At 39.3% G+C, this 18,749-nt stretch overlaps 1 protein-coding gene across 13 annotated transcripts in view; it reads left to right on the top strand.

The window, feature by feature from the left end:
* Positions 1-18,749, top strand: part of PCM1 (pericentriolar material 1) — an 88,092-nt gene that overhangs the window by 20,536 nt on the left and 48,807 nt on the right. For 12 of the 13 annotated variants that reach the window (XM_048848136.2, XM_048848135.2, XM_048848134.2 and 9 more), the window contains 8 exons: positions 1,525-1,634; positions 2,461-2,677; positions 11,312-11,513; positions 11,937-12,110; positions 13,221-13,378; positions 13,672-13,883; positions 16,479-16,633; positions 16,720-16,849. In XM_048848136.2, coding sequence (XP_048704093.2) covers positions 1,525-1,634; positions 2,461-2,677; positions 11,312-11,513; positions 11,937-12,110; positions 13,221-13,378; positions 13,672-13,883; positions 16,479-16,633; positions 16,720-16,849 — 1,358 coding nt within the window. The remainder of the gene's footprint in view (positions 1-1,524; positions 1,635-2,460; positions 2,678-11,311; positions 11,514-11,936; positions 12,111-13,220; positions 13,379-13,671; positions 13,884-16,478; positions 16,634-16,719; positions 16,850-18,749) is intronic. The other variant, XM_048848125.2, reaches the window with a different exon arrangement.

Genomic DNA, 18,749 nt, shown 5'->3' with positions numbered 1-18,749 from the left:
TAAGACAGAAAATATTATGTCACTATATAAATCCATGTTATGCCCACACCTTGAATACTGGCTGAAGTTCCGGTTGCCCAGTCTCAAAGATAGAGCATGCCATGGTTCTGGGGAAGGCATTTCTTCCTTGCAGGTCTTCTGAATCAGCTTCTGGGCATCTTCAGCTCTGCCTTATGGTGTCTTTTGTCCTAAACAAACTTCCCAGTACTAGTAGAAATCTGAAGTTCTATACTCCTCTCCCCTACAGAAATAACCTCTCTTCATAGGAGGAGGTGGTTGTGGACAGAGGAGAGGCTTATTCTCTGTTCTCTGGTGCTACTCTTATTTGTGTCGCATTTGTCCTGGTGGTACTCAGAGCAGCATCCCACTAACCCTTGTGTTGAAAAAGGTAGAAGAAGCCAGGACTGGGAAAAGGAAAAAAAAAATTCGTGTAAAATTAAATAAATGTAACGTTTTAAAAATAAATCCAATTAAGGGTTTACTAAACAAACGATTCATGTGAAGTTAAAAATAGGCCAGACACCCATACTTTTGTATGGCTAAAAATGGTGGCTATTTAAGGTCCTGGTCTGTGTTGACAAGTGACTGTTTTTAAAGTAATATTGTAGAGTTCTACATTTGTCTTGATTTCCATATCAAACGTGTTTTTACAAGTAAAAATGTGCCTTTTTTCCTAACTGCCAGCTCTGCAAATCAGATTTGAATGTCAAGATGAGGTATTTCCTCCTAGCATACCATGGTCAGTAAAGGTTCTGAGGCCAAATTATATTATTGTCTTCGACTGTAACTGACTGGAACACAGAGTTCTGTTGATATATGAGAAGTATGCTATCCAGCTCGTTGTTCTTAGCTGTGTTGGTTCTGCAGGGACATACAGTTTTTAAACAAAAAAAACACAACAAAAACTGAACTTAACTGATTTTTGTGTGTGGGGGGGGGAAACAAAAAACAAACCCCAAACGCAAAAGGAACAGATGGTTGAACAAGGTACACTTTTGCATAGTCAGCCTCAATCAATGTACAATTTCACTGCGAAAACTATGTCTACACTACGCTGCGGACCTTACAGTGGCACAGGTGTGCTGCAGTAAGGTCTCCTGTGCAGCTGCTCTTTGCTGGTGGGAGAGAGCTCTCCTGCCAGCATAATTGAACCATCCCCAACAAGCACCCTTAGCTATGTTTGCAGGAGAGTCTCTCCTGCCGACGTAGCACTGTTCACACTAGCACTTTTGTCGGTGAAACTGATGTTGTAGACATAAGCCCAAGTGATGATTTCTTTCTGGGGTTGGGAACAATTTTTTTTTTTTGACATCTGTTTTTCTAAGGATTACTTCAGAAGTTTGTTTGATTTAAATTTCTATAATGTGCGCACAGCGTTTGGTTAGTTCAGTTGAAAAAATAAGATAAATTTGTCCAACCAGTGCTGTATGTTAGTAGATATGGTATATACTTATTTTGAAATCTTAAACCATTTTCTCTAATTTACCTTTTAGTTTAATGTTTTGGACTTACTGTTTTGTGTAGTTGTAACAGAGACCACAGGTAGCATTTCAGGAGTGAGTCTTACATCTGAACTAAATGAAGAATTAAATGAGCTAATCCAGCGTTTTCACAATCAGCTTCATGAATCTCAGGTAACTTTTTTTTTTTATATAGTGTTGCTATGTATATTTTAGTTCATTTTCCCTATAAGGGTCTTAAAAATACTAGAATAAATAGGTTTATTTACAAAGCTATTCTGACTTAGTTTTCAGTATACTTTCTCACACAGTGAGAGTGATTGCTGTTTGATAACGTTTTATTAAATCTTCAGGGCAGTAATATGCAGTTTAAAAGATTTTGTTTCTTAGATCTTGTTTCTGTGATGCACAAAATTTAAGCTTTTTGTATTGCTACCTCTTAAATGCCTATACTTGTCTGACTTGCTGAGGTATGGTTTCTTCTAATTATGTTTTCAATAACATGCCCTGTAGGTTACTTACATAACTCATAACAAGAATTGTATGTAGGGCCATAGGTTTAAGACACAATATTCAGTTAAAAAAAACCCTACAACGTGTTTGAAATTTATTATATGTAAACCTTAACTGGATTTGATTGTAAAGTTTTTTTGGTTTTGCTTTTATTCCAATTGATGCTTCCTATGTTTTACTTTGGATAGAAGCGGTCATTCATTGACTGTTAAAAGCTTAGTGTCAGTTTATACCTGGTTCTTTCTTGGAAGCCAAGAGCAACAGTTCCACATCATAGTACTAGTTATTATGCAGTTGGAATTATATAAGAGCTAACTATTGTTTAGTTTGAGAACCTTGGTTTTCTGTTATGGAGCTCTTAGCACTAGCCTTTTTAAGAAGTTAAATGAGGTATCTTTTGACTTTTATGGAGTTGGGAGAGGTAACTAGCAAATTATTATGGCATCTTCATAGTACTTGTAGTAAAATGAAGTTTGTTTGTTTTTAGACTCAACCTGTGCCAGATAATAGAAGGCAAGCAGAAAGTCTTTCACTTACTAGAGAGATTTCACAAAGTAGAAATTCTTCTATGTCACAGCACTTATCTGATGAGAAAGCACAACTTTTTAGCAAGATGAGAATGTTGCAGGGTAAAAAACAAAAAATGGACAAGTTGTTAGGGGAACTTCATACGCTTCGTGACGAGCATCTAAACAACTCCTCCTGTAAGTAAATGTATGCAGAACTCACTTTAAACTGGATTTGTTTAATGTAGTTTATAGTCCTTTTGAACATAACGTGCAACTAATGATTCAGAATTGTCACTGATCTTAGTACATGGAAGTATTGTTTGTAGTATTGTTGTAGCTGTGTTGGTCCCAGGACACGACAGAGACAAGGTGAGGGAGGTAATACCTTTTATTGGACCTGTTGGTGAAATGGACTAGCTTTCAAGCTTCATACAGCTCTTCCTGCAACCTGTGTGAACCTCTTATAGTTAACCATGTGTCCCACCTTGTATTTAGCTTAGACAGTCTGGTTACTTTCTCCAGACCTGAGGAAAAGCTCTGTGTTTGAAAGCGTGTCCCTTCCACCAGCAAGAATTGGTTCAATAAAAGATATTACTTCACCCATCTTGTCTTTCTCCTGGAAGTATTGTCATTTGTGTAGCTTTCAGTAATAACAAATTTTAGTTAAATGTTTCCTTTTTAATGTAGAGATTTAAATACAGAACAAGGAATGTTTTTTTTCCTGTGGTAATAATCTTTTGCTTTATAATATTATGAAAGTCCACCAAACTGATTTATTGAAGAATCTGACTACAGAACTCTGTAACTATGGAAATACCCAATATTACAGACAAAAAGTGCATTTTAATGTGATTTCTTCAGTAACTTCCCCCAGTATCTTGAAAATAATTAAATTTAATTGCTTTCTTTAGGTTAAAATGATTGCATTGAACCTCGGTGATAGGTTGCTCCCTCTGTTAATAGCAGTTTTTGTGGCTAAGTTCCTGAAATGTTTGGGAAGGTTTACACTAACAGAGATCTGTAAAGTTTAACCTTTGTGCTTTAGAATGGCTAAGACTTAAAGGGACACAGAGTTAAATAGTTTCAGTGCTATGCTTTGCCCTGAATTCCTGGCCAACATTTGTGGTGGTAAAACTCTCACTTTCCTATCTTGTAAATATTTGTCTTCTCTCACTAAAAGGCCAAAACAAATGGTAGAAACTGAATATATAGGGACAAACAATGAACTTTACTGTATACACACTTCTGTCAAATGCATACAGTAAATTAAAAATTTTTTTCTCTAATCTTTGTCATTTTGTGTTTTGTAATAAAAGGTAAAATTTAATTTTCAAAATTTTATTTTCAATTCTTTGTTCCTTTAATATAACTGTTTTTTAAATTGGCATACTTCCTAGGGAATTTTTTTTGTTTGCTTATTTTGATCTACACACTTGGTATTTAGTTCTTTACGTACAACAGACAGGAACTTTACAGTTGTACTGACTGACTTTTCTCGTTAAGATAAGTTTGCCAGCTTCTGCTCCTCACACCCTCCGTTACTAGCTGTTTAAATGTTTGAGTGGCTTGGTTTCTCTCCATGTGGCATTCTTGTCTTCCTCATTGTCCTGGGAATAATATTCTGGCTTCTAGTTTTCTTTAAGACACAGGTGTTAAAAACTTTGTAAGGGCCCAGAGGTTTCAGAAACTTGATTCAGGGCTTTTGTTTTAAGGTTGGGTGATTCAGCAACAGAGTTTTAAATGTGACTTTGAAGTTGTAAAGGTGCCTAGGATGAGGATCCTGCCCCTGCCAAGTTTTCAGGCAAGGTTTTCTGCTGTAATTATGGGAGAGACTAATTAATTCACTCCTGAATAGAAGATAGCTGTTCACTGTTCCCGGCCAATGGGAGCTGTGGGAAGTGGCAGCCAGCACGTCCCTGCAGCCTGTGCCACTTCCTGCAGCTCCCATTGGCCGGGAATGGTGAACCACAGCCACTGGGAGCTGTGGGCGGCGCTGCCTGCGGACAGTCAATGTAAATAAACTGTCTTGAGGCCAGCCAGTGGATTACCCTGACAGGCCGCAGGTTGCCCACCACTGTCCTAGAGGTAGGTTGTCAGATTTGAAATATCTGTTCACGTGAAGAAGGCTAGCTAAAAGATAGCCACTGTTGGCAGTGCCAAATTCCAGGCATCAGATTTCCAAGATCTGTCTGATTCTGACATGGCCTCTGTGGTTCCATCATTGAATCCCAACTTGGTTTCAATTTCAACTTCAAAGACCAGAGGTGCAGAACTGAATATATTTTGCTGGATCTGGTACTCTCCAGGTCTGTGGGGCCAGCTTCTTCCTACAGTCCTGTTCTGAAGGTCATCCTTAGATCCAAAGAGATTATTTACTGTGGTGGCTAATGTGCACCCTCCTGGTTCTGAATGCTCCATGGATCTGCGTGAGACGCAAATGGCTACGAGGAAGATACAGGCTGCTTCAGTTCTGTGTTCTGCTTCCTCTTCACCTTAAAGTAGAAGAGTAGAGGAGCTTTGTTAGTCTTTCTCCAGAGAAATTTATGCCACGTCCGCTTCTGAAGTCTCCCACAAGGGTCTCCAGGCAGAGCTTTCTCACCTTTTATTGCTCTTCATCTTTGGATTCTGTTTATATGTCTGGTGAGTTCCGTAGAGGATCTGAAGTCGGATCCTCAGGGGGAGGAGGGTAGAGGAAGAATTAAGAGACCTGATTTGTGCCCCGTCAGTTTGGGTTTCCCCTCTCCAGTGTTGTTACTCCTCCTTGTGGGCAAGTAACTGGATCCCAGCTACTGGAGAGACTGGCAATCCTGGTCTCAGTGGCCTCACTGGATTCAATCACCGGACTTTTTAAATTACCGCCTTATTAGATGAAGAGGCAGTGTTTCATTGGTTAAGTGTTCGGTGGCTGAGCAATCCTTGGATCCAGTTCCATCAGATCAATCTAGCTCAGACAGTGCTTTTCTGAAGAGCAGGATGAGGAGATAGTGCCTCTTTTTGAATGAGAGCAGATGGATACAGACTTTAACCTGTATTTGTTACTTGATGAGCATGTGAGTGGTGCTTCTGCATCATCTCATTTTGAGGACAGTTTGCAATTTCATGACCTGGTGGACCACATGGCATTCACATTGAACTTTTACCACCTTTGACTGTGGACGAAAATTCTCACCTGGTATTTGATGTTCTTGGGTTTGCCTCTAGGAATAGAATATCATTGCCCATGCTGGATAGTCTCCAGTAGCCTGCTAGGACTGTTTGGATGATCTCTGCTTCCTGTCCACCTATTTCTAAATGAAAACCAGATAAATTGTATCAGATAACCCGGGAGGGGGTGTGGTGTGTTTTTGTTGGTTTGTTCATTCACCCTTTACTTAATTCACTGGTGGTGGCTGCTGCCAGTAATAGGCTTAGGTCCAGTCAGGCCCATCAACTATTGGTGAGTGAAAGGGAAAAAAGATCTGTGTTGTTTGTTTTTCCCCTTCTTCCTCTTCTCTTGGTATTAATGAGGCTAATTACTAGGTGCTCATGGCCTGTTGCCAATTCCATCTGTGAGGAAAGATGGCTGCATTTTGTTCAGGATTTGTCAGATAACAGAAGGCTGGCAAATATTATTTTGATGGTGGCTCAAAATATGGTGAAACATGCGCTCAGGCTTTGTCTGATGCTTCAGACTCTGCCACTAAAGCATTGACATATACAGTTACCTTAAAGAGATGTGCATGGTTTCATTCCTCTTCATTGACTCTGGATACCAAAATTTAAGTGGAAGATCTTCCTTGTGATGGGGGATGGTCTTTTCAGCAACAAGATCAACAAATTGTTGGAGAAATTAAAGGATACTAAATCCACTGCTCAATAACTGGGTCTTCATCTCTTGCTCAGAAGAAGATGCCATCTTTCCTCTATCAGAGACTGGTTTACCCTCCAATCAGACACATCGGCAATATCATCAGGAAGCTTGTTGCAGAGCCAGCACAAGAAAGTGGACTTTCAGTACAGACATAAGACAAAACAACCTGCTCTTTCCTCTTTGGCTTCCTCAACTACCAGGCCTCAGATTTGATGGGAAGACTAAGCGTCACGAACCAATTAATGTGGATCCCTTCCTTCTGTTTGGAGACAGGATAGCCCTTTAAGTAACAATTGAAGGCTTATTACATCAGACAAGTAGGTTCTAGAAATTAGGGGATGGCTAGCTGTGCAGTTTGAAAAACTGACCCCTTTCAATTTCCCCTACCTTTCCCTTTACAGTGAGCTTTCTTGCAAAGCTGTCTTTCTATAATAGGTTCAAAAATTCCTTCTGTTAGGTGCTGTCAAAGAGGTTCCCAAACATCTTTGGCATCAGGGGTTTTATTCAGGATGCTTCCTGGTACAGGAAAGAAGATGGCAGATTCCATCCAGTCTAAAATCTGGGAAGATTCAACAAATACATTCAGAAGTTCCGGTTTCAAATGCTAAACCTGACCTTCATAATCCGCTCGCTTTCAACTATGGATTGGTTCACAATTCGTGATAGAAAATGACAGCTATTTACATATACTTTTGTTTTTCTCATATTTTCAGCATTGGCTGCTGAAATCCTCTGCACGAGAGTACCTGCTACTTCACATCAACTCCAGTCACCTTATTTACAGAGCTGGGACTGCTGCTGAGCATGAAAAAGTTGAATCTCTGCCCAACTCAGAGACTTCATTTAATAGTTCTGTGTTGGACTTGGTAACAGGAGGGGAATGACTTTTTTCCAAGAGGAAAGGTCTCTGAAGGTAGAACAATCTGTTTTAGTACATCCAGCTGAGTCTGACCCAGAAGGTGATTTTCATGATGTAATCTCATGAGCCTTACGGCAGCAACCATTAACAAGACTCCGTGCGCTTATCTCAAATTGAGGTCAGTGTAGCCCTGGATAGCTCAGGCTTACAGACTCAATCTGGGCAGTCTTTAAATGTTTGTCATTGTGCCTCAGCACGTCCTAAATTTATTGATATGGTGGAAGACAGATCAAAAGTCCGCAGAGGAGTCTTGTTCAGTCCTTCTTCACCTTTGGTTGCGATAACCAACAATGGCTGGGGAGCTCATCTGGGTCATCCTACAGTTTGAGGCCATTGGCTGTCTCGCAGAAATTGGAATTTCTTGGAATTAAGAACCATTCACTTGGTCCTCAGATCCTTTCTTCCTCACGTAATGGGGAATGTTATTCACGTAGCAATGAACAATGCAATGGCTATGTATTACATCGACAAGCAAGGAAGCACTTATTTTTACCTGTTGTGTGTCAAGGTAGTCAATTTATGTGATTGGTGCCCTCTTCACAATGTTTGTGTGTCTGGCCTTGCATCTTACAGAGGAGAGCAGTGTGTTTAGTCGACTGTCTCTGTAGGACAGTGTACAGATGCATGAGTGGTCCTTGGAGAAAATGTCTTGAGCTATTCGATCTTTCAACTGGGATCGCTCCGTTGTAGATTTGTTTGCAACCATATTCAACAAGAAGTGTCCCCTCTGCTGTTCAAGAACAGGAAGAGACAAACAATCCAATTCAGTCATGTTCCTGCTACACTGTGGAAAGGGTCTTCTGTGTGCTTCACCCTCATTAATTTAGAAAGTGGTGAGGAAAGTACATCAAAACAAAGCAGTGATGATGCAATTGCCCAGATTGGCTGAAACAGTAGTGGTGGTACTTCATCTGTTGGGTGGGATTCACAAAAGTCTCCCTTTGTCTCCTGATCAGCTGTCGCAACAGCAGGGCAGGATCCTTCATCAGACGGCTTGGGCTATTGACTTTGACTAATGTTGAACAATGCTGTTCCTCTGTTGTCCATGATTCCTTGTTTAATGCAAGGAAGCTGTCCACAAGAGAGTGTTTTTGAAATGGACTAGATTTGTCTCTTGGATGTTTGGGGCAAATCTGATTCTTCAGTCTCAACTTCTGTTCTGTCTGTTTTAGAGTATCTAATGTGTTTGAAGTCTGAAGGCTTATCTCATGCTTCTTTAACAGTTTATTTGGCATCTATTTCTGCTTACCATGATTTGATTGATGGTAGATGACTATTTGGACAACCCCTTCATAAACCTTTTATCTGAAATCATGCAATCTGTATTCCCATTTGAGGGTGCCAGCCCTTCCATGGGATCTCTATTTGGTCTTGACCAGACTGATGAAGCCAAGCCACCCCTTGAACCTTTGACAGAGTTTCTTATTTTATTTGTCTATTTATTATAGTTAGACCATCATCCAGAAGGGTGAGTGGATTATGTGCAGATCTGCCATTTTTTATTTTTCATAAAGACTAGGTGGCTCTTAGATCTGACCTCATGTTTCTGCCAAAAATAGTATTGGAATTTCACTTTGATCAAACTATTAATTTACTATTTTTTCCCTTAAGCCTCCTGTTGCTAAAGGAAAATCAGCGTTACATATTTTAGATGCTAATATAGTGTGGTTAATAGTGTATATATTCAGACTATTTCCAGATTTAGTAAACAGTGTATCAGTGAATGTTGTTAATTCCTGTGCATGCTACTGTAAAATCTCTTTCTACTAGACCAGTGCCTTAAACATGTTTCTACTGGGAAAATCTGTAAGGCTACTGCTTGGAGGTCAATCCATACTTTTACCAAACACTACGCTTTGGATTTGGCTTCAAGAGCAGATGCCAGAGTTGGTAGATAAGTGCTTTAGCCATTATTAGTACTCTGTTCCATCTGCCTGACATTTCAGCACTGCTTGTCAAACTATTCATAAGTGGGGAGTATGTAAAGCCTCTCAAAGAAGAAATAAAAGTTACTTACTTGTCACGAGAGTTCTTCAAGAGGAGTTACGTAGTCATGCTTCCCACCCACCTTCCCCTCTCTTCCAGAGTCCTACCTTGGTTCTCTGGGTTAGTGGTGGAAGGAACTGAGGCAGTAAAGGGCAGACTGCCCTCTTATATAGCTTCACTCTCAAAACATTCAGGGACACTGAGAGAAGGGGAAGGAGGAGGTGCATTTGTGGTCTAGTGGCTGCTGCTTGGAGGAGGTCTGCTGTTAGGTACCACCAGGCTGCATATTACCCATAAGTGTGAATAGTGTGGTTATTCTTTCAAAGGCTTAACTGATGCTGAGCTGGCAAACCTTTCTTACAGCTATCACTCATAGGTTCAGTTGTAATATCTCTGTTTACTGTTACAAATTTATTAGAGCATAAACTTTCGTGGGCTACCTCCCAGTTCATCGGATGCATAGAATGGAACATATAGTAAGATATATATATTTTGATACACACATACAGATAAGTTGGAAGTTACCATCCAGACTAACACGGCTTCTACTCTGAAACCTGTTACAAATTACTTACACTAATAGTCTGATATAAAAGCTCTCCAAGAAACAACATTTGGAAGATGAGAAATATTGCCTTTCATTTTAAATGCACATATCTACAATGACAATTAAACAAAGAATTTGAAAACTTTATAAAAACAATGAGGAGTCCAGTGGCACCTTAAAGACTAACAGATTTATTTGGGCATAAGCTTTCATGGGTAAAAAACCCCACTTCTTCGGATGCAATACAGACAAACATGGCTACCCCTCTGATATGTGAAAACCTTTTGAAATTGTACATCAATACAGATTTTTCAAATAGAGTTTGTGTATGGTTAAGAGAGAAACTATGGTAGGTTTGCAAGTTAAACTTTCTCCATTGTAAGCTTCAATACAATATACAAATATCTAATTTATTAATAAAATTTATTTTAATATAACTAGTGGCTGATTACTAATACTTCAGTTTATTTAACTTCATTTTATAAAAAGCCATTCATTTCAAAATAATATTCCATAGCTAATGTTGAAGGCAAGTGCTGAAAAGTTAGGAAATGCCAGAATTAAGTTTTCCTCCCCACCCGAGACGCACTCTCTTGTAGCTTAGGGTTACCTGTTTTGGTTGGATGTATTCCTGGAGATTTCATCACATGACATAATCTTTAATTAGATTAATCTTTAATTCCTGGAGACAATGTAGCTTCTGCATTAAAATCTGACAACTTCCTTTTCCACGCTGCTGTGCCAGCAGCAGGGTCAGTTTAGAGCTCAGAAGAGACGTCCCTGCCCTAAAACAATTATGGGGAAAGCCAGGCTTTGTCCCTGTTAGATCTGGGCTGAAGCTTGCTCTTTGGGGATGGTACATGCGAGGTCTGCTCACACACAGGAGCTGTGCGAGGCTTGTGTGTGCTCACTGAGGAGAGGTTTCAGAGATTTTTAGCTAATCATAGAATCTTTACTGAGCATGTTCAAACTGAAATTTTTCATATGCTTATAACTTAAACAAATTCGGGCAGATTTTTATGGGGAAAGCAAAAGTCACGTCACCAAGGCCACAGCCTTGCCAAATTTCAAGTCCCTACTACAAATCATTGAAGTGCTAGAGCTTTTCAAAAAGATGGTTAACAGAATTTTTTAATATGGGCAAAATGTATTTTTCTCTAACTTCTTGCTTGATTATAATTGAACTCTTTTGGCTGAAATTTTCCAACCAAACTGAGTGTGAAGCAGATATCCAGCATGGAAAACTTAAGCACAAATGGTTACGGTTTGGTAAGGTTACAAGGAACTGAAAATAGGGTCTTATAATGAGAAGTGTGGGGCAAACATAATAAGCAGCACCACCAGCCCCGCCTATAATAAATGCAATGACATTTGCAAAAACTAAGAAAGATCTTTATTGCTGATCTGCATATTCTGTTAATAGTTATTTGATTTACATAAAAATATGTAAAGATAGTAAGTGGCTTTTTTTTTTGTAACTTGTTTTTAATAAGATGCCAAATTTGATACTTTCAATTTTTTTTGTAGTCTTGCCTGTGTCCGGTGCTCCTCAAAGGAGTATTGATCAAAGAAGTACAACTTCAGCTGCCTCTGCTCCTATAGGCATAGCAACTGTTGTCAATGGAGAGTCTAACAGCCTAGCATCATCTGCTCCTTATCCTCCTGATTCCATTGCTTCTCAGAATGAGAGTGAAGAGGATGACAATCTAAACCCAACAGAAAAGCTCCAGTAAAATGTTTAACAAATTTTATTATCTAATTAATTTGCTGTGATGAACTAAGTGGTTCTGTATACATTTTTGTTAGGTTTCAAGTTTTTTTCCTAAGTAGCATATTTTTGAAAGATGTAGAAAGTCTGAAATACGTAACTTAAGATAACTAGGTTATCTTATGAGTATTGTTTTCTGTGAAATATCATACAGATTAATTTGGGCTTCAGAACATCTTCAAGCAAAGATTGTTACAGATCTCAAATTATAGTAAGTTTAAATACTAATCAGTTTATGTATATTAGGACTTGGATAAAATTAAAATTTGGTTAATTTTGCTGCACTTTTTTTTGAGAGCACTGTTGAATAAAGAACTGAATACTACATTTAGGATTTTTGATCCAGTAGGGGCATGCATATAAAGTATTCTGCTTTCATTCCAGGAAACTGAATGAAGTTCGTAAGAGATTGAATGAGTTGCGTGAGTTAGTTCATTACTATGAACAGACATCTGATATGATGACTGATGCCGTGAATGAAAACACTAAAGAGGAGGACACAGGAGAATCAGAATGTGATTCTGAGCATGAGAATTCACAACCTGTTACCAATATCAGGTTACACTTTTTTTTTTTATATTTTGTCTTAAATTTTGTGGCCCTTAGTTGTTGTAGGTTCTGCATAGTAAGATGGTGTGGTTAACCAAAAGTTATTAATACTTAGATTAAATTGGCACTGTTTTGTGTCAGTTCATTTGAATACCCTTCATTATGCTGATAACCTAACCTTGGTTAATACAATATTTTTCTTAATCCAGTTGATAAATCATTTTAACGGTCTTCCTAAAATGTACAACAGCTCTAGAATTATGCACTGTGAATTAGACCCTGTGCTGATTACACCACAAAACTCCACTAAGAACTTCATGGATAAACTATGCTTTTCATATAAATGTTATAAAGTTTTAAAATTTTGTTTCAAAATTAATGTTCCTGTTTAGATTTTATAGCATTAATATGCAACTCTTGAGACCTATTAGAATTTCAAGATACTGAAAGGATAACCAAGCACATTAAATGGCCTTATAAAATCCAAATGGAGTTCCTTGCATTCAATTTATCAGGCTGCCAACTCCTCCTTACCTCACATAGTCACAGTTAAAGATGGGATTTTCAAAGTACCTGGAAGGCTAACAAATCTAGTCTTGAGAATCAAGGCGGAAATGAATTGCAGTGTTGAGGAATGTTCATGGATATGCCCTGTCAAAGGCTTCTTCTGTTCATATTGAAGGGGTTCCGTATGTACTTGAGTGCACGGATAATCTCTCAAGTAACCAGGTCCCAAACCACGTAACATTTTGTACTTTCAGACCAGCACCTTCAACTCTACTTGAAAATCTACATGGGAGATATTTAAAAGGGGACTCTTATGCTATAGACCATCTCCTGTCTGTGATAGATGTGGGGTGTAGAGCAGAGCTGGATTGGGGAATTTTGGTTGTCCCGCTGAAGGGGAAATGGGATGTTAAAGTTTGTATATGCTTGTTTTGAATGACCTTCTATCTTGGCAATTGTAGTGTTGAGCACATTAATCTAAAATGATTTAAATTTAAAAAAAAAGAAATCCATGTGCTTGTCTCTTCCAACAATTTAAAAAAACTAGATAAGATATAAAAGTTTTAATGGACTTAAAACCAATTTTTTAATATGGTGAATGTTTTCTCCTAGAAACCCCCAGGGAATTAGTAGCTGGGGTGAAATAAATAGCAATTCCAACATACAGTGTGGAACTACTAACAGAGATGGAAGACACCTTAATACAGACTGTGAAATAAATAACCGATCTGCTGCTAATTTAAGGACTTTAAATATGTCTTCAACATTAGGTATGCTTTAAAAGATATTGAAGTATTACTGTATATAGAGCTAAAACTGACGAGTGTGTGTTTGGGAGCATGTTAACTCCTTCGGCTTTCTTTCTGGTCACATGGTTTGTGAGTTTCAGATTTGCATATAAACTAAGTGTTCAACAAGGGCTTAAATGCTAGATTGGGTTCTTTTCATTGAGCAGTACAGCTTCAGATCCGAAACGCACTAGTCATATGAACATTTAGTGATTTTTAACAAGTTCACTAGTGTTTATCTGCAGCATTGGCACTGTTTGTTGTTTTTCCTTCAGATTGTCGTAATAGGGACAATGACAAAGATATTGATGTATCGCAAGGTGGTGATGATGAAGTGGAAGAGGACAGAGCCAGTGAAGTTTCTTTATCTAGCTGCAGAAGCAGTGTTGCTGATGCTGGAGATGCTGAGTTTGAGCAGAAGATCAATAGACTTATAGCTGCAAAACAAAAACTTAAACAGTTACAAAATCTTGTAGCTATGGTACAGGTACTTCTTAAAAATACAATCTTATTACATGCCCGTGAACATTAATTTAAGAGTTAGTAGTGTGTTTTTTTGTGTATGAACTAACTTTGTGCACAATGAAAAAACGCAGACCAGACTAATAGAGTGGTAGTGCTCACTGTAAAGCTTGACAAAGGAGAATAGTTTGATTTGTCTAATATGGAGGTCGTCCATTTGAAACACAAATCTAAAATACTCTTTAAAGCAGCAGTTATCAACCAGGGGTCCAGGGTCCCATGTGGGGCCTCAAGCAGGATTCAGGGGGTCTGCCAAGCAAGGCCACTGTTAGACTTGCTGGGGCACAGGGCAGAAAGCCGAAGCCTCACCATGGGGTTGTCTTCACTACGGGGAGATAGACACTGCTGCCATCAATGCGACAGGGATCAATTTCAGTGGGTCTAGTGAAGACCTGCTAAATCTACACCAGAGCGCTCGGGTTGACCCCAGTACTCCAGCTCTCTGAGAAGAGTAAGGGAAGTCGACCGGAGAGCGTCTCCCATCAATGCAGCGCAGTGAAGACAACGGGGTAAGTCGACCTAAGCTGCGTTGACTCCAGCTACGTTATTTATGTAGCTGGAGTAGCATAACTTCGGTTCACTTACCCCTGTAGTGAAGACAAGCCCCACGTGGGGCTGAAGCCGAGGGCCCCAAGCCCTGCCACCTGGGGTTGAAGCTGAAGCCTGAGCAGTTGCCCTGCTTGCTACCCTGTAATGTCAGCCCTGGCTTTTATATGAAGAAAAACTACTGTTGTGGCACAGCTGGGCCTTGGAGTTTTATAGCATTTTGGTGTGGCCTCAGAAAGCAGAAGGTTGAGAACCCCTGTTTTAGAGGGACTTTAAACTTAAATTATAATATAAAAAACTTTCTTATAAAAACCCATGGATCACGAACTGAATTCTAAAAATCTAATAATTTTTCAGTGTTTATGCTCTATTACTTTTGCATTTTTTTTCCATCTTGGATAATGAATATTAGTGAAATCAGTCTCACTTTGAGGTTCTGAGTTCTGCAACTTTGGCTTTTGATTACTACAGGGGAACAGATTTTTTTTAATAGCACCTGATTCTACTGGAATTTAAAAAAATGTATTGGACAATATTTTCATAAAAGTTTGTTTTCAAACTCTTATCTTGTGGGCCAAATAAGAAATGCCTGTGTCCCTTTAATGTTTTTAAATAAAAAGTTTTTCTTTCATTGGTTTTGATGGTCTCCCCAAACAATTCCTCCTCCTGACTTTCAGCTGAAACAAGATTATTAATATAATACCCCACAAAAGGCAATTTAAAAAACTGTACATCTTTTACTTTTATACAGTAAGTAAATTTAAAGATAAAAACCTGTACCGTATTAAAAATTTGTAATTCTTACAATCTGAGAATTTAGTTAAGGTGTGTGCTTTATTTCTTATGTAAGTGGAATTGTCGTAGCCAGAGAGGAGAGCTGCTGAACAGATAGGTTTTTTTTGTTGTTGTTGTGCTGTTCTTTGAACTCTGGTTGTGGATTTATGATGTGCATGATCATGGTGCAAATAGTTTTAAACTGTACATTTGAATCCATCCAACCTTTGTGACTGACAACAGTTCAGTTAACCTGAGCACAATTATTTGCATAATCAATACCTGTATTGTGAATATGCAGATCTCTCTGCTCTGGCTTCCATAATCCCTCTGTTTTAATTGGTTCTTGATTCAGAATGTTCATCTTGGACAGCAACAGGAATGGATGCTTCAGCTTCATAGCCTTTTAGATTAAGCCAAAAATTTCTAAATTTAGATGAGATGGGGGAAAAAAAATCAAAAGCCAAGAAAATGGGGCTTTTAAGCTACATAAAGGACACTTTATTTTAAAATGTTTTTAAATTTGTGTCTTTCAGGCATAGCTTGGTTTCTGGTTAAGTGTATAGAATATTTTCCAGGATCTCAATAGGACGACGATTAAATAGGCAATCGCCTATTCCAGGGTTCTCAAGCTTAGTTACACTGCAACCCCCTTCTGACAACAAAAATTACTACACGATCCCAGGAGGGGGGACCGAAGCCTGAGCCCACTTGAGCTCTGCCGTGGTGGGGGTGCCAAAGCCGAAGACCAAGGGCTGCAGCCCCAGGCAGGGGACCTGTAACCTGAGTCCCACCACCAAGGGCTAAAGCCCTGAGGCTTGGGCTTTGGCCCTGGGTGGTGGGGCTTGGGCTTCATCTCTGGACCCCAGCAAGTCTAAGCCAGCCCTGGTGACCCCATTAAAATGGGGTTGTGACCACTGGCTATTCCTTCTCTACTCTTGTCCCTCAATAACTGTCATATTTTTGTTCATAGTACTCCAATAAATTACTCTCCATCTGTAAACTGTTGCTCCAGCTATATAGACTATATATACGCACATATGGCTGGAGCATGATTTGTCTGTGTTGTATAGTTTAGAGTTGGAGAGTAATATATATTGGAGTACTGTGTGTGTTTATTTACATATAAACATAAAATGTGATCTTAATACACAAAGGTAAAATTTTCCAGATTTGTTGGCAAAATATGGTTGATTAGAAATATCAGTGTACCAATTGAAAAATATGGCTGCTGTTACAGGATGATGAGACAGAGCCTGAAGCAACTACTGCTGATACATCTAATGCGGGTGACTTCTTTTTGGCTGAAGTAGAGGAGGCAAAGCAGCAACCAAATAACATCAGAGCTACTACCAACAAATTGCAGCAAGATGTGAGACTGAATGAAAAAGCAAGGTTTATTGTCTTTTAATTATCTTAAAAGATCACAATTCCATCAAATCTCTTGCTAAGTAATATGCAGCTAATATCTCCTACTACAGAGAAAAATTCTATGAAGCTAAACTTCAGCAGCAGCAGCGGGAACTTAAACAACTTCAAGAAGAAAGAAGGAAACTGATTGAGATTCAAGAAAAAATCCAAGCATTACAGAAGGCTTGTCCTGACCTTCAAGTAGGTAGAGTATACTTCTTCACAGACTCCAGGGGTATGGTCTACATTGCAGTAAAACATCCACAACTGGTCTGCGTCAGTTGCCTCGGGCTGTGGGGCTATTAAAATTGCAGTGTAAATGTTCAGGCTTGGGCTGGAGCCTGGTCTCTGGGACCCTCTCCCCTTGCAGGGTCCTAGAGCTCAGGCTCCAGTCTGAACTTGAACGTTTACACTGCAATTGTATAGTCCCACAGCCTGAGCCCTGTGAGCCCAAGTCTGCTGACACAGATCCAGCGTGGGTGGTGGTGATGGTTTATGTCTACACTGCAATAAATCAGGCAATGGGGCACCAAATGTCTCACAGCAGTAGTTTTTCTAGTAGAAAAATTGAAATTCAGAACTTCAAGTTGTTTATGCTCATAATGTTGACTTTTGTTCTTACAGTGGTTTTGTTGACTCATTCATAATTATAGATAAAGCTTAGAAGGGATCACCTATAATCATCTAGTATGACCTCCTTTGTAACACTTGCCATAGAACCTCGCCTGATAATTTCTGGATGAGGGTTGTAGCTTCTATATGAGCTATAGCATATCTTTCTAGAAAGATATGCAGTCTTTATTTTTACTTCAAAGGATGGAGAAATCACCACATTCCTACGTAAGATGTTCCAGTGGTAAATTACTGTTACTGTTAAATATTTGCACCTTATTTCTAGTCTGACATTTTGTCTAGTTTCAGCTTCCAAACATTGAATCTCGTTATACCTTTTTCCTACTAGATTAGCAAAGTCTACGATCAGAATCTCTTCCCTATGTATGTACTGGTAGTGTAGACCATGATCATTTCATTTCTTACACCTCTTTTGGATAAACTCAATATATTGAGCGTCTTAAGAGTATGGCTACACTACGAAATTAGGTCAAATTTATAGAAGTCGGTTTTTAGAAATCGTTTTTATATAGTCTCTTGTGTGTGTCGCCACACAAAATGCTCTAAGTGCATTAAGTGTATTAACTTGGCGGAGTGCTTCCACAGTACTGAGGCTAGCATAGACTTCTGGAGCGTTGCACTGTGGATAGCTATCCCATAGTTCCCGCAGTCTCCGCTGCCCATTGGAATTCTGGGTTGAGATCCCAATGCCTAATGGGGCAAAAGCATTGTTGCAGGTGGTTCTGGGTACATGTCGTCAAGCCCGCCCTCCCTCCCTCTGTGAAAGCAACGGCAGACAATCGTTTTGCGCCTTTTTTCCTGAGTTACCTATGCAGACACCATACCACGGCAAGCATGGAGCCCGCTCAGCTCACTGTCACCCTACATCTCCTGGGTGCTGGCAGACGTGGTACTGCATTGCTACACAGCAGCAGCCCATTGCCTTGTGGCAGCAGACGGTGCAATACGCCTGATGATTGAGGTCAGAACATGTAGGGATAAAGTGAGACAGGCTAAAAGTCAAGTAGAGTTGGACCTTGCAAAGGGAATTAAAACCAAAAGTAAAAGGTTCTATAGTCTTATAAATAAGAAGGAAACAAGGAAAGAAGAAGTGGGATCGCTAAATACTGAGGATGGAGTGGAGGTCAAGGATAATCTAGGCATGGCCCAATATCTAAACAATTACTTTGCCTCAGTCTTTAATAAGGCTAAAGAGGATCTTAGGGATAATGGTAGCATGACAAATGGGAATGAGGATACGGAGGTAGAGATTACCAAATCCGAGATAGAAGCCAAACTTGAACATCTTAATGGGACTAAATCGGGGGGCCCAGATAATCTTCATCCAAGAATATTAAAGGAATTGGCACATGAAATTGCAAGCCCATTAGCAAGAATTTTTAATGAGTCTGTAAACTCAGAGGTTGTACCATATGATTGAAGAATTGCTAACATAGTTCCTATTTTTAAGAAAGGCGGGGGGGGAAGT

This window comes from Caretta caretta, chromosome 4 (assembly GCF_965140235.1).
Source record: "Caretta caretta isolate rCarCar2 chromosome 4, rCarCar1.hap1, whole genome shotgun sequence".
Classification (NCBI taxonomy): domain Eukaryota; kingdom Metazoa; phylum Chordata; order Testudines; family Cheloniidae; genus Caretta; species Caretta caretta.
The sequence above is the reverse complement of the archived record's forward strand: the minus strand, read 5'-3'. Positions and strand labels throughout refer to the sequence as shown.